We start from the raw sequence: 22,499 nt of genomic DNA, 5'->3' as shown, positions 1-22,499 counted from the left end.
AAGTCCAGTTCCGTGCAGCATAAGATTCCTTAAACTGTAAATAGACATTATGAACGCAAATGCTGAGATGTTGCAGATGAATATGAAGCCCCTGACATAGTGAGTATATGAGTACAGAGTCAGAGGAGAATCCAGCATTAAGGTCGAGGTGACTAAACAGCAAAGGACCAGCTCTGTTTCATGGTGGGTTTCTGAGTATTAAAGCTTTTGGTTGCCATGAGCACCGTGGGGTTCTACATTCAGCACTGCAGATACAGATGAGTCCGTACAGGTCAAAGGTCAGCGTTTATCAGAGGCTTGAGAGTGGATTTGGTGCGGTTGGGGTGCAAATTGCTGGAGAAAAGAAAGATCAGATGCACGACGGATGAAAGAAGTGAGCTGTAAGTGGTGGAAACGGGTCAGGATCCATCTGAATCGGCACGATTTAACAAGGTCCTGATCTGTCAAAGTGATAAAAGAAGGAAACTGAATCAACTGCAGCAGAGAATAAAAATAAAACCTTACCGTGCAAATATTCTGCACGTTAGGCGATATTATTTATGAAGATGAAGGAACCATTTAGACCGCGTGCATGAATTTCACACACATTGATGAATTGATAACAAGTAGGGACTTTTTGCTTATATTCAGCGTGGCTTGTGTGCAGTTGCGTAATCTCATTCCAGACTCAAGGATCAGCAGGTTCAGCAGTACTGTGTGCTCACATTCACTTTGCTTGTAATTGGTGAATAAATAATAAATGCTTGTTTACTGTATCAGGTGCAGGATATGAAATTGGGTTGTTTTTAACTTTCAAAGTGCTTTAAAAATAAGGAAAAAGTGTCTAAATAGCTTTTACCTCAGCTGGCGGCCACCTGCCACAGAAAGTTTCTCAGTGTGAGTCAAAGTAGGGCAGATAGGAGCCGGTAATATATTGAAACACACAACACCTCTCTCACTCTCTCTCTCTCTCTCTCTCCCTTCGTTCTGAAACTTTCCCATGCTGGTAATTTCTCCCTGTGGGTGAAAAACATTCTTTTCTTTGTCAAAGTAAAATGAAAAAGCCGCCATCGTTTGTTTGTTTTGCCGTTTGGTGGGTGTGCGTCGGGGGGCCGGCAGTGTCGCTCTGCCGCTTCACTATACATTTATAAAATGTACCACTTTGAAAATACTGGCACAGAAGCTGACGGAACAATGAGATCTGATATGTGGCGTTGTTTTGCGTCCAGAGAGCGCCCACGTGTGTGGAAAGTGCACGTGTGTCTCTGTACCTACTGTAACCAAAATGTCTCTTTTTTTTTAGTTCAACAAATAACACTGAAATATACATTTAAAGCTTAACGTAACACAAACGCACAAAACAAATAAGCACAATGCTTTCCCGTTCTGAGCAGTGTTCAGCATTTCCTGTTTGCTCCCGAATGACATCACGGTAAGGCGAGCGGCTCCTCTCAGCAGGTCTCACGGGTGATTTCCATCCCTTTCCTCTGTCGCTCACACCGGCGTCGGCCACAGGTCTGCCCGTCTCTAAGGATGTTGCGTGGTTGGGGTGGGCGGGTAAACTTTGACTCGCTTTAACTGCTGGAGAGTCGACGGTAAAAGTAGATGTAGCCCAAGTCTTTTGGAGGCCTTTCTGACAAACACACTTTGTGGTCGTTGTAGATCACCCACCTGCAGGAGAGAGCAACGTTAGAAGAGGGAGGAATGTTAGAGGAGGAGGGAGCAACGTTAGAAGAGGGATCATTATTTAGGGCCGTGTCAAATGTTTACAAGTATCCCTTCATTTAAAAATATCATAGGTGGACAGCAGGAAGCGGGTCAGTATATTCATCCATTCACTCTACTAATAATCGGCTGAGTAATTGATTTCTGGACTTCTGGGTTGTGACACTTCTGCAGGTTTGAAGAATAGTAAGTCTTTTATTTTTGTCAACAAAGTGCCACTTTATATCAAAATCAAGAAAGTGAATGAATCTGACGGACGCGTGTCACTCACCTTCCTTCCTTTTTGATGTGACATACATAATGTCCAGACATTGTTGATGCTCCCATGTGGCTGATGAAGGCAAAGAGCTCATAACCTGGAGAAAAACAAAGATCAGTCGCACATGATTTTCAATTTCACATTTTATTATTTGTTACATGGATATAGAGTGCAGATGCATCACTACTTTGCAGAATCAGAGTTTGCCTAAAACTGGCAGTCTGGCAGAGCAGCACTGTGTTACTCCCTGCAGTGATTGTGTGTGTGAGTGTGTGAGTGTGTGAGTGTGTATCAGCGTCAGACATTAATTGGGGCTAAGAGTAAAAATCCCTGTGGAAGTTTGTGACGTGCATGTGAAATTAAAATGAGGAGCCAAATACGGCCTCTGACACAGAGTGAATGTATTCGCCCAGTGTGTGTTTGTAACCTGAGCTCTTGCATTATGACATCATCTCTCCACATTCCTGCTGGTTCACTGCTCCAATTAGCCAGCTTGCCCCTTTAAATACTCTAAAATCATTGTGTAGTTGCTCAAATTCCATCCGGTCCATCTATCGATAGAGTTCAGATCAATAGATGAGATAAGCTCCGATCACTCACGTCCAGGTCCGTCTTTGACCCGGGGCCCCGACGCGTCCCTGTCGGGGGACAGCGTGGAGTCGCTGTGCGAGTTGGCGTTGGAGAAAGTGTTGCCGTTGGGCTCTGTGTCGGCCATTCCTGATAGAGAGTCGCTCTCCTCCTGCTCCGGGTGGGTGAAGATCCAGTCAAGGGCTCGTTCAAGGTTATTGTTCTGAGAGATGGAGAAAGAACATTGGAGGACACAGACAGAAAATCATTTAGAACTTTCCCTAGGACTTTAGCTTCCATCCTCTTTATTGCAGATATTGAGACCGGCTTTAAACTTCATCTGTAATATTGTTCCCAAACTAACACAGTCAATTCAGCACATTTATCATTGTTGGTCCAGCTTTGCTATTGAGAAATGCATTGTTTTTGATTTGATGATATGATGATGACTCCAGATGCTTCATGGCATTTGCAGTATTTTGAGGGCAAAGTCATTGGTTTAAGGTTTAGTATTTAAACTGTTGGCTTTCTCTCATTACATTACATTACATTACGATCATTTGGCAGACGCTTTTATCCAAAGCGACTTACATTACATTACCACCCTTCGCAGAGGGGGGAGCAATTGAGGGTTCGGTGCCTTGCTCAGGGGCTCCTCGGCAGGGGCTCGAACCTGCGACCCTCCGGTTCCCAAGCGGAAGCTCTACCCACTGAGCCACTGCCACCTCTCAGTGATGATAGAGCATAGAGCGATGGTTCCCTGTCCTTTGTGCCGTCGCTCTCTGTTGCATCTTAAAAATAACTCATAAGACAAATCATGCCGACTCTGCGGACACGTGCCGGCGTTTAACGACAAGACGGCGTCACTTAAACACCAGATGTTTCCCTTTAATCCAAAATAGAGGTGTGATCCCTGGAGAATGTCTGCCTGCGGAGGAGAGAGTGGGCTTCCAGTGGCTAATAACACTTTTTTTCCATCCGTCTTGGGTCACCACGGTTCAAAACCTCGTCCTCGTTTCTCACTATTAATAAACAATCTGCCAGACCGCGCCGTGCTTCACACTGCCGTCCCCTCAGGAGGGATATGTGTTCGTTTTTTTTCCTCCCTCCTCCAGCAACATGGCGGTGAATATGGAGGCATCAGGGACACTAAACAAGAAGCCTGGTGTCTATTTCTGAGGCTGACTAATGGTCTGCGGCTCTATTTTAGCTGAGGGGCTCCGTTTGAAACCAGAGAGTCAGGAGCCATTTCAAACCAGCAGCCAATGCGAGTGATGCAGGATTGTTTCCCAATGTGGATTAATAAAAGGAGGAATGCTTTACATGAATTTCCGATTGTTTTGATTGATGAGACGACAAAAGCGGTCTTACGCGTCGCTGAGCCAGGTTCCATTCCTAAACTTCAAAGTCTCCTATGGCCTCTGGGTGCTGCGCCTGCTTCCATTTGCAAACACTATGTAGAGCAGCCAGCTTTAATCACTCTGAACATGTAGGAGCTGATAAATGTGCCATATGGAAAGCAAGCAAGTAGGCCAGCCAAGTCAGTTAATGAGGGACAGAACTCAGATTTCATCACATCACCTTTCTTTGCCCCCTTCAACGTCTCGCTACGCGTCTACATCGTGATTTGACATGAACGTTTCCCGCTGTCGATCCCCTCAGCTTACGTCTCAGTACAGACTGTGTGTGCAGCAGACTGACCGTGGCTTTGAGGGCCTGGATGCCGTGGCTGCGGGGGAAGCCCATTGAAGTGAGGATGGAGACGCTCTCCTCCGGGGGAGAGTTCTCCAGCGACGCGGTACCCATGGGGATGTCACTGGTGGAGGGCCCAGGGTCTATCATGGAGGGCAGGGTGAGAGGTTCTGCAAAGTCTGAGAGAGAGGAGGAGAGAGAATAATGAGGACGTGCTGCTTCATCCGTTATCCCACCTGATCAATGAACCGTGGGTTTTAGAAGTTGAAGCGAGCAAAACAGGCAAGAATAAAGCTGCCATCGAAACATTATGAGCTAGAAACCTGTCAGTGTGTCGTTCCTGTAAATGCTTCTCTGACAACTTCTATTGATTAACCATGCAAGGAAAGATAGAATATGAAAAATGTGTCAACAATTTCTGCATTTTAAAGCAGAGCTCCAGCAGCAGTGAGTCAATGAGTGCAGTTTGATGAAGGAGGCTGAGCGTTGCTGAGTGCAGGGAAACATATTGAATTCTAAACTTTATCTGATGCAGGATGTTCCCTGTGGCCTGTTCCCGTCACAGCCCGGATTAAGAGTGTGAGTCAGAGCATAACTCTACAGAGATCTGTGCTGTTCATACGCTTACACCCACCCACACACACACACACACACACACACACACAGCAACAACCTGACCTACGGCCAGAGTTGAGTTCATTTACCTTTTCTCCATCTTACATTTTGTACATAATACTCAAGTGATTCATGCATAATTAAGTGCCTAAATTAATATACCAACATGACACACACACACATACACACACACACACACACACACCATCACGGTAATCCAATTTATTTTATGAATCTACAGCAGGCAGCAGCTTTACAGACCCAATATAAATGTATGAGTTATGTGAAACAATATTCCAGTTTCATTTACATTTGATTAAAAATATAAATGTAAATAGATGACCCAGTTCTTCTGCTTTCCACGTCTCCACAGTGCTGCAGGCTCGTCTGTCTGACATTTACAACACGAGAACATGCCAGACTGTACATTACAGCACTGTGTAACACGGTTAAACTGTTTTAAACACCTCATTTTCATATTGTTCTGTGTTTTATCCAGTTACAAAGGTGAAACTGTCTGCAATCAGCTTGGTAAAGATGACATTTAGAGTCAGAGGTAGTCGCCCATCAGCAACCAAATGCCAATTTAAGAGTAATGAGATGAGGTGCAAAGCTTCCAGGTGGGAGGTAATCAATACTGTATTACACCGTGCAGAGGCACACACACAGCTGTGGGAGGAAAGCTCCTCTCTCAGACAGAGATGATTACTACCTTCATGTTTTCATTTAGTGGAATGACTTCAAAATGACCTGGGTCACAAGTCACAGATTGATTTATGGAGCAATTCCTGAAATTGGAATAGTTTCTGCCTCCCAAAGAGTAAAACACATTTGCACTTGCTTTCAGAAAAGTTAATATTATAAATAAATCAACCACTCCCTCGCCCCTTTGTTAAAGGAGTGAGCTGCATTGTGTCATCATGGTAACACAAAGCTGAGATACAAACTTTGGAGTATTGAGTCTGCAAAGCAATGAAACCAACTACAGCCTGCAGATACATAAAGCATAGAAACAAGAAGAATCAAGAACAAGCACCTCAATCTTACTTCATCCTGCCACAGTGTAACAAATGACCCCTTACCCGGCTCCTCCATGTGGGCGATGATCCAGTTGAAGGCCATCTCAGGGCCCATGTTGCCTGTGTAGTAGACGGCCTTCCGACAGGCCTCCAGCGGGAAACCCATCTCTGCCAGCTGCATCACTGCTGCCTCGTCTATTTCCGGAGCTAGAAACAGAACAAAGCAACTTCAAATGACTGAAAACTAAAGCTAAAAACATCTTCTGATTCAACAGTAGCACATTACTGAACAGATCTGCAGAGGCTGTCTCTGGGCCTCATTAGAGGGAGACCTAAGAGGACTCGTCCTCGGGGAGGTCGGTGCATTGAGCAGCGATTTATCAAAGAGAGAAATGAGTCTAGCTAAACAAGTAACCAAGTAAAAGGAGCTGCTGCAGCATCTGCCTGCTGAACAAAATAAGTTTTCCATGGCTGGAATTTATAAAAGCTTAATAGATTGCTAGAAACACAGAGTAAATGAATGAAACACTCACAGTCTATGGAGCTCATGGAGTTATCTGAAACAGCAGAAACATCACGTTACTTCAGGTGACAGCCAACGAGATGAGACTGAATACATTCACTTTAAATAACGCTTCAACTGAGACACAATTGGATTCTTCATCACCGGCATGTTTAATAGAAGCAAAATATCATCACTCTGCATTGTTTTGTATTAAAAATGTAAAATGATCTTGTTTGTTTCCTGCATTAGAATAGAACAGAAAGACAAAGAATAAGAATGAATGGTGATACACAGACCCAAGAGGAAACATTAGATCATAAAACAAAGGACAGAAATCTGGGTCTGAGGTCACCTGATGTGTTCTGTGTGAATACTGTTCAAATTACAACCACAACACCGTCAAAAACACCTAGACAAACGCCTTTATTTGAATACATGAATGTAGTCGTCCCTGTCAGGTCTGTGAGTAGTTTGCAGCTGTCAGAGGAGATAAACTGCATCATCAAGCTGTTTCCCTCTCATATAAAGGAGCCTTCTCCTGTGGGAGGTGGGAGAGACTCTTCAGTGGCACAGCCATCTCTGAAGCAGCCAATTGAGTGTGTAAGGGGCTCTGAGATAGCCGGGGCACAGCACACATTGTCCGCTTGTACAATATTAAGGCAGGACACTCTTTCATTACGTCGCCCAGAAGCAGTTGGATAAACGACTCTGCAGAGCCCTCAGAAGGGAACAGAGTGTGTGTGCTGGTGTGTGACGCTGGGCTTGGGCTGCCTTTGTATCTTTGTGCTTCATCTTGGAGCCGTTAGAAGTTGGGGATTGTCCAAATGTTACCGAACATTTTGTGCTCCGTGTCTGCTAAAGCGTAAAGGAGCACACTCTTTAGTTCATGTAGCTCAAGAGGGAAGATGAAACTAGAGAAGTGACACTTAGTGGGAGGGAGGGAGACTCGACCTCATCACGTCAGCAGCAGAGAAAGGCTCCATCTCACCAGACTGAATACAGGAAATATCAATCAAGCAGCAGTTAGGCAACATTGTTAGAAAGGTAACGTCGATATTGTTTGTCCTCTGAATGCCACTTAGGAGTAGTCTCTCCCCTGGGAGGAGCATTAAAGGGAGATCTCATGAAGTCATTACTCGGCTTAGCCAAAGTGGGAACAAAAGTTTTCAGTAATTGATTGAGCGTGTGTCTCCCAGGGGAATCCAGTCAATAAGCCCTCAGGAGGAAACCTAGGAGGCTTTCAGCTAAATATCATTTCAGAGACAATTTCACAGGTCATTTGACTATATAGGTCGTAGAAATATCCTCCACCGCGTAAAGAGGACAGTAGGTAGATGTAACACATATTTGAGTTAAAGCAAAGTGTGTGTCTGTCAGGGTCAAACAGGAACAGGTGCTCAGCAGGAAATGTCCTTTGAAGCTAATATTATGTCTGCGAAATTAAAAATGAAGGTGCCAAACATTCACCCAGGAGTCAGGAGTGTCCTTTTATATTCCATTTTCAAAAAAGTATTTACATATGAGTGCAGAAATGCCCTGCAGGCCGTATAATATGACCTCATCCTCCTCAGTGAACTGTGGAGGAGGACAAACTGACTAATCTAGTCTAAAAATAACTTAACAACTAAGAACTGTAATGTTTCTTTGCCAAAATGCGACGCCAACATATAAAGACACATGTACACACACACACTGTAAGCCAGTGTTATGAGGCTTTACCTCTGGTGTCTTCAGGAAGCACGATGGGAGGCATCAGGTCTGGCAGCTCCTCTTCTCCTGCCTGCAGTCCTGAGGCCCTCAGCCTGTTCAGGTCCAGGAAGTCTGGAACGTCGATGGCCAAGTCTGTACAGGTACACATGGACACAACGTGTGTGTATAACTCCATAGACCAACACATAGACACGCAGAGCATTTGTTCTACTTCCTGAAGCCAGACGAGAATCTGATGTTATATCGCTTGTAACTGCATGCTTTTCTCTGGTTCCTACTCCTGAGGGCTTTATCATTGTTATTGTTGTACATCAAAGTGTTTTTGTGGCAGTCATTAGGTTTCACTTCACAGGGATGGAGAAGGAGATACAGATGAGTTGGGTTTGTTTTGGCTGAGTTGCCCAAGAAGTGCAAGAGATTCACTCTTATTTGCTGTTAGTTGGCGCCCTCTGCTGGGCTTCTACAGTAATGCACATCATAACCCTTCAACCACATACTGTAGTTGGTAACCAGAATGACTGGGACTTTAACACAGGTGTTGTGTATTCAGTTATTAACTTACCGAGTTTCTTTGGCACCCAATCAACCCCAAATGTGAATTTCTTAATCTGTACAATCAGATACTCAGGGAAGGAGGAAAAACGGGATGTTCTGGAGAAAAGGGATACAAATTTATATTAAGTTATGAGCATTTTAAAAAACATGTGCTTTGAAGGTAAAGGCCTGGGGGGATGTGAAAGGACTCTTCTTTAAGGCCTGAGTAGGTGGAAGTCAAGTCAAGTTTATTTGTATAGCCCAATATCACATACAATGTCTCATAGGGCTTTACAAACCCACAACATCAGGAAAATTCCCAACCCAGCCCAAAGCTCTCAAGGAAGACGAGGAAAAACTCTAGAAAACCTGGATTTATGAGGAGAAAAAGGAAGAAATCTCGGGAGAGGAACTTGCTTACTTGATTCCTGCTGACTTGGCCTGCAGCGCAGAGCTCCAGAAGTCGGGGACGTTCTCCGGCTCGGTGAACGCCTGCAGGCAGGCGGTGAAAGGGATTCGCGCTCTCACCGGCTCAGGAGGAGCTCGCATGTTATCCTCAGCTTCCTTCCGCTTGGCATCGTATGCCAACAGCTCCTCTGTTGGGATGAAAACAAACACCCACACACACTTGAAGCCGTGCAAAATAAAAGCTCAGAACAAATCCACAGCACTTTATCCACATCTCATATATCTAAAGAGGAGTACAGCCACTGAATCTAAACGTCTACATTTTGATTTGTCTCAGCTCTTTGTATGCAACTTTGAATTTCTTTGAATCACTACTCATCACTTTCCAACTAATATATTAATTGTAAAGAGCAACCAGCAACAGAGGAGGAGCTTAAATCTGCCATATACTGGAAAGTATACATATTATTGTATAAAGTAATAAGAATGTAAAACAAGGAGACATTCAGTTTAAGTTATCAGTCATAAATGCTCCCCCTCCTTTCTGCCATATGTTACATAACAATCCCTCTGTCCTTTACCTCGGTTGGTGGCGGCCTCTATGGGTGCAGGCAGCTGGATGCAGTAGTCCACCCGCTGAGTGTAACGCACCAGACGTGACTGGCAGCACTGAATGCGCTCCTCCACCGTGAAGCGGAAGACGTCGCTGGGATTCTCTGAGCCGGCGCTGTTTCTCTACAAAAAGAACAAGAAGACAAGTGTTTGATTAGACCAGGATGCGGCTGAATGTGACAGCTGATCAGAACCCTGAGTGTCTTAATGACTACAAATCTCTCACTTTGTAAGAACTGTAGGGTTCAATGGGGTTTTGCACTGCGTTTATTTGAAGACTGTGATGAAGGACAGCAGCACAATCTCATGCACCAGTTTGCATGTTGTGCATCCCAGCCTTTCTATTCTAAGCAGCTACGGAAATACACAAGTTATAATTTTACTCTGGGTAAGCATGCAGGCCGACGTGCGAGTCAAGGGAATCTGTTAGCCAGGTTGAGTCTAACTAAATCAGTATCTAGATCACAGACGGCTGCTGACACCAGCAGAGTGCTAAAGGAGGCGAGGACACCGGAGCCTCTATAGAACAAAGTTTGTGTGGATGCGGTTTTGTAGAAAGTGAAGTCTGGAAGGAGTCTAGGAAGTAGATTTTGTTGATCTGCGTGACCTGAGGTGGAGGAAGTGTCAGGTCTGAGTCTGGGTCCGAGTCTCCTGTGGCTCAGGCAGAAGAGGAAGCATTATCTGCCCTCCCTGTGTAATAGATAGGGCTGAACTATATATATCCTGTTTGTGAAACCCACTTCAGATCAGCAGTGTGTGTTTGTCGTTAGTCGAAAACAGCCCCTTTGCTCCATCTGCCTGTGCATGTGTGTCAGGGGTCACACACACAAGCCAGCCATGTTATGAATTCACACAGGAGGAAATGAGAGAGGAATCAATACATTTGTTGAAAAGCAGCGTCGCTTTACATTGTGTGTTTGTGGCTGATCCAACAACAAGAGAGTAGCTAGCGCCCCCTAGCGTCTGCCGGTTTCATTACAACCCACAGTATGAAAGTTTCTACAAACAAACAAACGTGCTGACAAGTTAGTTTGTTTGCTGTTCTTCTAAAGGCCTAAATAGTCAAGCTGCTTTGTCCTGAGGGTGACGTCATCGTTTACATCCTCTGCTCAGCTTTACTCACCTCCACCAGGTTGATGATGTGCAGGAGGAACTCCTGAGCATCTTGTTGTCTGTTGGAGGAAAACTCTGGGTGCCCCCTGCTGACCAGGGACTTCAACATCCTGGGAGAGACGCCCTTCTGCTGGTGCTGGAATGAGAACATCGGGCATCACACACACTATCCTGTCTCAGAGGGAGGTATGGGACAAGATAGTGAATTTTAAGGATACACACTCATAGTAAAATCAAGTAAAATCAATATTTACAGAGAATTCTCACAAGAAGTTTTGATTCCTCAATTTGTAAAATCTCACTGTAAAGTCACTGTTCATTGTCCATACCCCAGGCAAATAACCATCATGTCATCATCCTCAGTAATGCTAATAAGGCAACTAGCTGTAAGAAAAGGGCCTGGATAAAATAATACATACATAGAAAAATCATTTAATCACTTTAATTGTATATAATTGTCCTATTTAGCAACAAACAGAGCATAGCATGCCAAAACAAGCCCCCCCGCCCCCACACGGCCCCGTGCAGTGGTCCTCCCAGCTGTCAGGATGTGTCCAAACTGTCTCCACCCTCATGTATGGAGGAAGTGCAGATCTGTTACCAACACTTCTGAACCCTCATCAAGCCTGAAGCCTACAGACCAGCAGCCTTTAACGGCTTTCAACCCTCTAATTATAATTGTATTATACGGATGTAAAGTGACGGTAAGACGATTCGAAGCACAACACGTGAAGAAACGCTCAATAAATCCTTCAAACTGTACAGAATTAGATAGATAGGATGTAAACATGGGACAGTACAGAGAAAATAAAGCCTTAATGTGTTGTGGCCGAGCAAAACAGCTGTGTGGCGTTCAAAAGCACTTTGAGTTGCACATGTTGACCACAATCAAGCTACCACAGCTATTTTAAGACTAAAGGTCAGAGCACAATAAAGTCGGCCTGTATGTTTTTGTTTCCTATTGGCTCTTTTGCTGCTATTGTGAACACAAAGCCATCTAAAGTGCATTCATAAATAAATATAAACAACATAATGAAATGACTTCTGAAGCTAGTAAACAATCCGCCTCATCAACCCAAACAGGATTAATACAAAAGCAGCGTTAACGTTATCATCACTACCTCAGTGTTTACATGCAGCCGTCGCATATGGACCCAGATTGGGAGCTGGACATACCCAGTTTAATACCTTGTATTCTTCTTTCATCACCTGTTCAATGAGCTCAGATTTCATGGGTGGTTTGGAGTACTGGCCTGAGATCAGCCCATGTCCCAGTTTAGCCCTGTACCGGTGAATAAACAGCAGGAACATTAGAACAAAAACAGTATGGAGTTAATTCTGCCGTGTTGTCCGTCTGATTTAGAGTTATACCGTCTTTATCTAAGTAAAGTTTAACATCTGCATAAAACATTAATAACTTGGATTTCATTATTTTTAAGGTGTGTGTTGCCGTGACACAATTATGACCTCACCTCTATTATTTTGTTAGAGTTTACTGAAAATGGGCTAACGTGTTTCTCTGTACCGCTTATTAACTGTAGGGGGCGCCAGCCTCAGCTGTTTCTGGACACTGTGAGTCCTGCATTTATATACCTTTCTTCAAAGGTTTCTGTTCACATTAATGTTTCTGCCCCCTCAAACATCATTTATATTCATACATTAAAGTAAAAGACATCAGACATGGAACATTTAATTTACACTGAGAGTGAAGTCAATGTCATCTGAGATATACTAAGATTTAAATACAGGATATGGTGCTCTAATGTGAGACAACTATTGCAAGTTATTATTAGGATTATGAACTAACTGCTTCCATGCCTGGTAAATGGAGTGACAAAACAATTAACCCTAAATGTTCTTTTATAAATAATCGTCAACGCTGGGCCCGAACAGATTTGCCGTTTCTGAGCAGACGAGTTTTGTGCTTCAGACTTGTGATGTTTATCAGGTGGTTTCCTTCACAACATGAAACGTTTGTAGCTTCGCCGCCTGCCAAGTTAAGAGTCTACTTACCTTTGACCGCAGCCACAGCATCACTCTCATCATGCTCAGATTGCAACTGACAGATGTACCCTGAACTGTGTGTGTGTGTGTGTGTGTGTGTGTGTGTGTGTGAGTGGCCTCCGACAAAACAGCAGCTTACACAACATAGCAGGAAGTACGCGGATCCGAACAAGAGCTGGATTATTGGTTGTTTGTTAACTGAGATGGTTGCTCAGTCGTTGTTATCAATAGAGACTTTCACGTGTGTGTGTGTGTGTGTGTGTGTGTGTGTGTGTGTGTGTCTGTGTGTGTGTGTGCTTTGCTACACTGCATGATGTAACGTGTGAGATCACTTACATTTGTGTGGCAAAGTCCTGAGAGGGGTCAAGTGGTGAATAGTCGTATATCTTTTGAAGATTTCCCACATACCTGAAGATCAAAATACATGAGCACATGGGACAGAGAGAGGCAGAGACAAACACAAACATGAGGCAGCACCTCCACATAAAAGGCTTCAGTGCTTCTTCTGTATTGATTTGGATTCAGCTGCACACATTTCAAATGAAGAGTAATCAATGCAGAAAGCAGAGGAAACTTAAATTAAAGATGAAACCAAAAGCGGCGGAGTCTGCATTTCAGAGGAAAGCTGAGGGCGTCAAACGCTTCTGTTTACAACTTCATGTTCTATTAAAAATGTAAGCTGTTTCCTTAAGCTTGTGTACTGTAATTCAGATGTCACACAGTATTTGTCGTACTCACATCCTCTGGAACTCTGGGATGCTGAAGAGAACCTGCATGACCGTGCCGAGGTAGCAGCTGTTCCCCAGGTTTTTGATGCCCGTGAAACCGGAACCGAACACCGCCTTCAGCTTCATACCGGCCTCCTGGATCACCTCCCATTCGCTGACACGCGGCCGGGCGTTATTGTCTGTGTGGTGACCGTTCTCTGTCTGATGAGTGGAGGGAAAAGCTTCATGTGAAACCGACAGGAACCTTTTGTTGTTGGCGTGTTATGGAGGAGAACACTTACTCTCTGCTGCATCTGTAGCATGTCGATTCCAAAGTGCGATAGGTGTTCTGATATGTGGGGGTCTAGCACGGCTTCTTCTTCCTCAAATGAATAGACATCTGCAAGAAAACAATAACAATCATACAAAAATCCCTTTATAATCCGATTCCTAGATCCCAGAAAATGCTAATTACCGCCCACACGGCCCAAAAAGTAAAATCATGACACACTTCAGGAAATCTTCCATTTAAAAGCTGTGACGCTGTACTTGTGAAAGAATAAAATGTGTTCATCTGTGGCAGACCTGCTCCATCTGGGGTGATGGTGTCCAGTTTGATAGCTAGGGGGTAGTTGGAGGCCCTGTAGTGGTCCAGTGCGTGGCCGTTCCCACCGCTCCCATCGAAGAACCATTTCCCACAGAGCACTGCTCCATCTGTCAGGTTCAGCCATAGATTCTCCCTCATCTCACACTTCTGACACTTCCAGCCACTGAAGGAGACAAAACAAACTGTGACTGTCGACTCACAATACAGCAATTACACAAGCAAGTCACTGCTGGATGAATAAGAGAGACGTTTTGTTTGCATGTGGTGACTGTGATGGTAATTGGTCTGGATAGAGGCGGACATGGTAAATGGAGACTGGAGATCCTGTGGACAATAACAACGCTGCGCTCATTTGATGAGTCAGCTTTTAAAAGGTGAAGTCAAAACATATATCAGGCTACAAGAGGAGACACTGTGGGCGGAAAATACTGTGAGCCTGCATATTTGAAGTCCTTCATCTCAACTACACTCTAAATTGCAGTTTGCTACCTTGCAGGATCATTTATCAAAAAAACTGACATCAAATATGCAAGATATACATTTTTACAGCTCATAATAGCTTCCATACTGCCTTGAATTTCCCACAATTCATTGCTGATATAATACAATTGTCTGTGTTCATTTGTTACCGTGACTGACCTGGGTGGGATCCGGACCCCGTTGTCCAGCTGTCTGAGGCTCCTGGCGTGTCTGGACACCTGGATCTCCTCCTCCCACGACTCGGGCTCCTGCTTCTTATAAGCCGAGGGAGCATTGAGCACTGCGTCACAGGCGATGGTCACCTGCACGTCACACAGGAGGAGCAGCATGAGCTGGATTATACGGATGAGGTCGCATTCAAGAGAACTATTGAAGCCATCAGAAAGGGAAGTGGACATGCAAGTTTGGTGCAAGTCGATATGAAGCCACTAGTCCATCATACAGGAAAACACACCTGCAGCCACAAAACTCAGAAACACACAACATGCAGAACATTCTATCAATCAAAATCGCATCAATTGTTCGTTTGTACATTAACAATTGATGCTTGCAAAACCATGACACTGCAAAAACACACAATTACCAGCAAAGATCTCTAGAAAAACAAAAGCTAAATATGTTTTCTGAACTCCATGCAGGCAGGGACACACAGAGGCAAAGGTGAGAAGGGCATCAACCAGTGTTTCCCCACAATCATGGCCTTGAAAGTCCACTTGAGTTTACACAGAATGGTTGTTTGTGTTTGCAGAGTGACAGAGCGGTGCTGCCTATTCAGGGGGGGAATCACAGAGTGCACCTTCCCGGGGTTCATGCACAGAAACACACAGAGCCCCGACTCACTGACCAGTGCAGGCAACTCCTCAATGTTTGGCAAAGGGATCTCGAAGTGGTCGGGGAAAATGACAAGCTTGGCCTCGTCCTCATACTCATAGTCTTCTCCATTAAAGTCACGGTTTAGCTCTAAATCTTCAAGAGAGGGAGCAAACATTCAATCAGCTGCTGTTAGACACACACACACACACACACACACACACCGCCTCTTGATCCACCTCCTTTAAATGTCAGATTACATGATGAGTATTTTGGACAAACAGGTCTTCAGTCACCGTCCAAACAGAGAGTGGACGCTTTCTCTTAAATGCGTCTTGATGATTCAGTGTGTGAGAGATGAATCATCCAACAACAAAAACAAAGATCTTCTTCTACAGCAATGACAGCACGACATCATCAGGCATCATACATGTCAACAACTCCCATTTGTATAGTTTTATCATGAGTCAGTCCACACTTTGATCAGCATTCGCTCCAGTTTTGCCAATGACTGAGTCGGTTTGTGACTCAATCAGAGCACCAAAGAGACAAACTTCACTCCAACACCTCAGAAGACAAATATGATGACACCAACAACGTAGTGGGACATGACAGACAGCGTTTTCTCTTGGTTTCCTCTCCATATAGAGCTGTCTGTCCTCCGCTCCCGCCTAAAGTCGTGTAATGACTCATGAGGAAGAGGAGCGCTGCTCATCCCTCTCGCTGCCCCCTGTTGGTGTATTTCTGTTGTGCGCGCTGGTTTCATGGTAACGCCTGAGGTGACAGCTACAGGGTTCATGAGATCACTGGACTGGTATGGCGATGACGCTGGACACATACATGACCCACGTCACGCCACAGCTAATAAGAGATAACGGACAGATGGGGGAGGGGACGGCCCAAGCGGACGACAACGAGTTTGGTTCAGGGAATGCCAGAACGTTTGAGGGGCCCTGAGGAGTCCCGGTCTGGTCACAACCAAACAATGATAAGCCTCTAAGACAAAGCGTAGTCAGAGATCTATTTTGTTTACATTACAGCATCATGAGCTGGTCGCTGGCTTCAATCATCAATGCTGATTATTGAGAAATCATTGCTGTGGATAAATTCTAAATTGTTCTAAGTATGGACCCATGCCTGTATTTAAAGATTTAGAAAGTAACTCTCCAGTAGATAATGTAATTACAACCTTAAAATGACTAAGCGACCCTTAGCAGCTGCTGGTTGTTGGTTAATATGTCGGGCCGGTGGTGAAACTACAGCGTGTTACAGGGAAACATGGGTTACACGGTGGAAGGAGAGGCAGAGACACCTGCTCCGAGCCGAGCCGCGTCATCGCCACGCCAGAAGTGTGTCAGGCTGCGAGGGAGGCTGACAGGCGGCGGCAGCTGAGAGACTGGAGAGCGACAGAAGGCGGCTCCACTGTAAACCAAACCCCCCCCCCCCCCCGACCCGGGAAGGAGGGGAGTAGGCCAGGCGCTGCATGTGGCACTTTGATTTAGAACAGTTACCAACCACATATACAAATAAATGGGTTATATTTAGACCTGAGGGGGGAGGAAGAGGAGGAGGAGGAAGGGTCTCTACATGGGAAATATCTGTTCTTATGGGTAAAGACAGACGTCGGGGTGCAGCTGTGGGGGGGAACAGTAACAATAAACAACAAAAATGTGTGCAAATGGATGAGGTTCTCTCAGCTGAGGGATGTTTTTCTGACCACACACACACACACACACACACACACACACACTGGGCTGCATTCTACAGAACCTCATTCACCAAAACGCTTCATCTTCAGCTATGACAGGAGTAAAAATGCTGAAGGATGTGTGTGTAACATTATGAAGAGACGAGCACTGTAACTGAGTGAAAACGTACCTAGAAACACTTTCCCGTTTCTTCTTCTGGGGACGGCGCCCGCTGCAGCTCCTGTGGCTTTCTGTGGGAAACAGGAAGGAGGAGAGCTCAAATGGGATCACAGATTAAAGGAGAAGCCGCTTGATTGAAAACATTTGACCCTTTAGAAAGCCTTGTCTTTGTGAAACACTGAAAATGTGACTTTGACTTCACAGAAGGTGCCAACGCTGTTAGAAATAGACGGTAGACGCTCTGGTGGCCAGGTCAGGTTACAAGGCGAGGGGAAAACCCTACCATGGCACCGATTAAAATGATCAATCTAAATGCTTCTGGTGCACGGTCAGTGTGCAGACTGGGGCAGACGCAGCGTACAGTACATGTTTGGGTCTGTGTGATGATGTCAGGGCCCCATGCTGTGTAAAGGAAGTGACCCATCCTTAAAGTAAATAGATTAATATTCAAATCTATAAAACAATTATGTCAGTGAATCCACAGAACACGACTTTACTAAATCACTTGCCGGCAGGAAATCAGTGTGAAACCCCACGTAGGTCTGATCCTGATCCGCTCCCCCATCCCCTGTTCAACAAGTTGGGAGGAGGACACGGCGGACAGACAGACAGAAGGAAGGACGGACAGAGAATGCTGACACACTCTAGCCCAAGTAGACTCATGGGGGGGAAAACAGCAGACACAGGAGTTGACAGAATGTGAGCAGCTGTTTCTGGATCCAGGCATGGAAATAGCAGCTCTTTACAAAGCAGAGCTTATCTGGGGGCAATTAGAGCCGGTGAGAAAATACGGCAGCAGCAGCTAAGGCCTTTGTTGTTCAGCGTATAAGTTTAAACGGAGGCTTGCTGGGCCCAGATGTGATCGATTTGTGTACAGGAAGAAATCAGGCTAAATGTGGCGTGGGAGGGAAAAAGAAATCGACCAGACATCAACTGGACCAAAGAACATCTTGCCTCAGAAAATACCACCGAGTCGGCTCATTACCTCTCCTGCATAGTCAACAAAAATGGAACCCCACAAGGGTCACAAAGGTCAGATGTGCTACAGAGCTGTTAGATGGTAAACCCCTGTTATTATATGAGCTGATTCTGATATTCTCATATATTCAGACCTGTGTGTGTGTGTGTGTTTGTGTGTGTGTGTGTGTGTGTGTGTGTGTGTGTGTGTGTGTGTGTGTGTTTGTGTGTGTGTGTGTGTGTGATATACCAGCAGCGTTAAAACACCTTTGCTAATCTGCAGCTGCTCTTCATAGGCAGAGAAATGTCACGCAGTAGTGACCCCTGCTAATTGGTGACACTTAAGACAATTACACAGAATATGTAATTAATGGCACTTACAATCTCCCTGCCCTTTATCAGTGTGATGCTCCCTTACATAGGCTCCCGTGTGTGCATGAAGGACAGAGGCAGGATGACTCACTGAGCTGACTCTATCACTGTGCTGACTGTGCTTCCAGGCCCGTGTGCCTGTTTCAGACATATCACGTATGTTTCTTAGGAGCAGAATGTGTCAAATCTGCACCCAAACCAGTGAAAAGGCTCAGTACATGTGGCCCACTGTGCACGGTGGTGATGTTGGCAGCACATGTAGATGCTTGGGCTTCTGTCTAAAGGTCAAATCAATTCTGCTCTCTTTCCACATAAAATGTCAGATGACAAAGCATTCAAGGGGAACCACACACACACACACACACACACACACACACACACACACACACACACACACACACACACACACACACACACACACACACACACACACACACACACACACACACACACACACACACACACACACACACACACACACACACACACACACACACACACACACACTGTAATTTAATCATTGCTGATCAAGATGATGCATTGTGATGTCAGCAATTCCGGACATTTAGAATTAGATTCGAATCTAAAGCACCCAGAATCTCATCATCATTTCATTTGTAACCTTATTGAGAATTTTAACTGTTTAACAGCTTCAATGTGCAGCTTAACAAAATGATCCTACAAAACACTTTAGTGAACATGAAAGTGCATCTTTACTGTGTGAATAAGAGGGAGGATGTGTTGGCTATCAGATTATCACTATTAACCAATCAATCACATCATCAGTATCGCTTCTTCACTTCCACATCACCTTAGTGTGGAAACCAATCAGAGGTTGATGTTCATCATTCTTATGCCTCCTTATATGAATGATTGCAATTGAACTTGTAGTCTTGTCAGTAACGTGTCATGTGTGCAGCTTTACCTCTTTGACGTGTCGTTTCAGGTGCATGTAAACACTCTGCCCTGTTTTGCGATAGTGTCTCTCCACGTGTTCTCGTCCAAAGCCCAGGAATGTGTTCATACACACATACAGGCCTCCCTCAGACTCCTGCAGCCAGAAACACACACACACACACAGAGAGAGTCATTAACAGCAGAATGAGATTAAGCACCATCAACACCGCAGCATATTTAACACATCAATGTGTTTATGTTAAAGCATGTATTACACAGAAACATGTAACACTACGTTTCACACATTCTTCAGTAGCTCGTGCTGTTTTCATTTTCTGTATTATCATGACTTCACAGTAGAAAACGGTTGAGAGAGAGACAATTTCAGAGAGGCAAAAAAATGCAAACTCAAAGCTGAATTGTCAGTGGATCAATCAGTCATCATTAAAAATGTACATCCAGCACTCCTCAGGCCCGGAGAGGAAGAAACACAAGTTGCACAGTGGAATTGCCAATGATACGACAGGCACGATACCAAAAGCTGCCTTTCCTGCTGAGGCTTTTTGCCTGAACAGCCTTTATTGCATCAGCCAAAAATCTGTAGCAGCTCTCTTGCAGACAAAATAGTTATCACTTAAACTGAGAGCACGCCTTCTACTAACAGAAGAAAGAGATGTCTGCTATAAAAACCCATTGTGATTGTCATGAATGCTGTGTTATTTATGAGGATGTCTCAAAAATGGATCGTTGTGTATTTTGCCCCAAACAGGCAACACGATATGTCCCCTTCTGCTTTGTTTGACCTAAAGAGCTCTTCATCCTGTTACATCCTGTCAGCTACATGAAAAATTAGACCATCTTTGCCTTTGGGGCGGTGAGGACAGAGCAGGTTGGGCTCAGATTTAAAAACACAGTAACCTTATTACAAATGAACCTGCAGCTGGACCCGAGCCCAGGCGTGCCACCGTCTCAGGCGCTGGGTTGATCTGACGCCACGTGTTTGATTAATTTGTGACATTTGGTTGAATTCTACACACCACAGCATGTTGTCAGGGGCTACACAGACACACTAAGGGTGCGTCACACTGCAGGACAACAAATCCTCACACCGCACTTTCATTCTCCAAACAAAAACACTGTGAGGAACTTCACATGTGACTCTGTGGGACAAAACACATTAAGGAAATCCCTTCAAATTAACCTAAATCTGCCCTCAGTGTGGGCCTTATAAACCATGTGATAAACCTTTAAGTGGCCCAGAGTGACATATGAGCTTCAACAGTGCAAGGATAAAAATAAACCAGTCCTCAGGCCAACATGATGAACTCCAGACAGCTGAGTCACCTTTCAAATTGGTTTCAACCGAAATATTTAGCTTTTTGTGTTGGTGTCAGATTTCAATATTCAAACTGGTGAAGCTGGGAAATTAATCAGTCATGGATCAGAACCAGAACCAGTACCAGACAGGAGAAGCTGTCAACTGTGTGAACAGTTGGACTCTGACGTTACAAAGTTAAACACAGAAAGGGTCGGAGATTTCTGCCAGCATCCATCATTCTACTCTCTACAAACAACTACAGCTTTAAACCGTAAAGGAGAAACTATCAAAGTGTAACGTGAAGCTTAAATCATAAATCACAAGCAAATTCTGAATTCTGTACAAATCTTTTGACGCCACTTTGTCAGATTTTGCGACTCACTGCTGAGTGTAACAGGACTGTATGAAAACATTACAGTAGTGCCGCTTAAACAAACAACTTTATCACGCTGAGCTCATCCTGTCAATCATAGATGACAGTACAGCAGCATCATAACGGTACAAAAGGTTTAAAACGATGAAGTAACAGAACTCTGTTTACAACTGGCCATAAATCAGGATAAAGACTGAAAATCTATCTTTTTAATTGTTTCATTACTGATTTCCAGTATAATGATCAATATTATAGTCTGTCCATATTGTAGGAATATGTTATGGTACCAAGAAACAGCAGAATGTCCCTGTTAAACTCGCTACACATGCACTAAAACTGTTCAAGCACCAAAGTGAGGGCTGTTAAAGGTTTCTGGACCAGTATAAAACCCGGACAGGTGTCTTTGGCTGCTTATTGGCTTCATTATTGGCCTGGATGCGTCGCTGACTCGCTCCTAAAGGCGCACAAAGGAAACCCCATTACGCAGCTCCAGAGATGTAAACAACCTTTAATTATTTATTTCCTTTCAAGTTCACGGAGAAGGTAGCCATGCAGCCATCACACACACTCACACACACACACACACATACACACACACAGAGATACAAACACACTCTCACAGAAACACACACGTACACACACGCACACGCACACACGTTAGAGCAGCGCTTCACGTGTGTTGTGGCAGCTTTGGTGTGGGCGTCTGTGGCAGCAAAAACACACTGACGCGTCCGTGTGTGTGTGTGTATGTGTGTGTGTGGGCACTTACGGGGGAGTCAAAGGAGAAGGCGCACTCGCTCTTGAAGACCCTGTCCCCCGTCCTAGGGACTCTGACGGTGGGCATGTAGGGGACCAGCAGCTCTCCGAGGTCTGCAGCCATGTTCGCATTCCTGCTTGTGGCAGCAGAGTGCCGCGGAGTCACCGGAGCAGCGCTGTCAGAGGAGAGGATGCTATTTTTAAAGCAGTCCGTCTCCACATTCCTCCAGCCAGCGGGATGTGACGCCCGGACAGCCAGAGGGAGATGCTGCCCGCACGGGGGGACACTCAGGGCAGACCCGCGCCCACCGGGCTGTGTTTGGCTTGTAAATGCTGGATTGTACGCAGAAATGACGGTGAACTGCGGAACGCCAAACCAGACGCCATTCGCGTTTCCGTGGTCAAACTAGCCGCCCCTTACAAAATCAAGTGCGCGCTTATTCTCACGTTTACGGTGATCACGTTAAACCGACGGGATGAGTTTATCAGGAGTTTGTGAGCCCATTTTATGTTTTATATTTTATAATTAACAAACAAATGTAAATAAAATGACCTTGCAGACAAGTACCTGATTACGTAGGAGCGATTGGGCTAATAATCATCTGCCAATAA

The 22,499-nt window shown here is 44.8% G+C and overlaps 1 protein-coding gene across 3 annotated transcripts; it reads right to left on the bottom strand.

Moving 5' to 3' along the window:
- Positions 1-318: 318 nt before the first annotated feature.
- usp13 (ubiquitin specific peptidase 13) lies at positions 319-22,242 on the bottom strand. 3 transcript variants are annotated; one of them, XM_076153273.1, is made up of 21 exons: positions 21,901-22,242; positions 19,469-19,594; positions 17,225-17,285; positions 15,381-15,502; positions 14,696-14,838; positions 14,035-14,219; positions 13,752-13,849; positions 13,481-13,671; positions 13,079-13,150; positions 11,915-12,020; positions 10,749-10,874; positions 9,595-9,748; positions 9,027-9,201; positions 8,634-8,722; positions 8,081-8,203; positions 6,390-6,413; positions 5,920-6,063; positions 4,232-4,401; positions 2,564-2,753; positions 1,976-2,060; positions 319-1,650 (listed from the first exon to the last, which is right to left on the bottom strand). In XM_076153273.1, the coding sequence occupies exons 1-21, from the start codon at positions 22,009-22,011 to the stop codon at positions 1,554-1,556; spliced, it is 2,592 nt and encodes an 863-aa protein (XP_076009388.1). In that variant the 5' UTR covers positions 22,012-22,242; the 3' UTR covers positions 319-1,553. The 3 variants fall into 3 exon arrangements, with proteins under 3 accessions (XP_076009388.1, XP_076009389.1, XP_076009390.1); XM_076153274.1 differs by having other exon boundaries at positions 11,927-12,020; XM_076153275.1 differs by having other exon boundaries at positions 11,948-12,020.
- Between the last annotated feature and the right edge of the window lie 257 nt (positions 22,243-22,499).

This window comes from Genypterus blacodes, unplaced genomic scaffold, assembly GCF_046128005.1.
Source record: "Genypterus blacodes isolate CSIRO-AG114 ecotype Tasmania unplaced genomic scaffold, CSIRO-AGI_Gbla_v1 ptg000058l_1, whole genome shotgun sequence".
In the NCBI taxonomy this organism is placed as follows: Eukaryota; Metazoa; Chordata; class Actinopteri; order Ophidiiformes; family Ophidiidae; genus Genypterus; species Genypterus blacodes.
The sequence above is the reverse complement of the archived record's forward strand: the minus strand, read 5'-3'. Positions and strand labels throughout refer to the sequence as shown.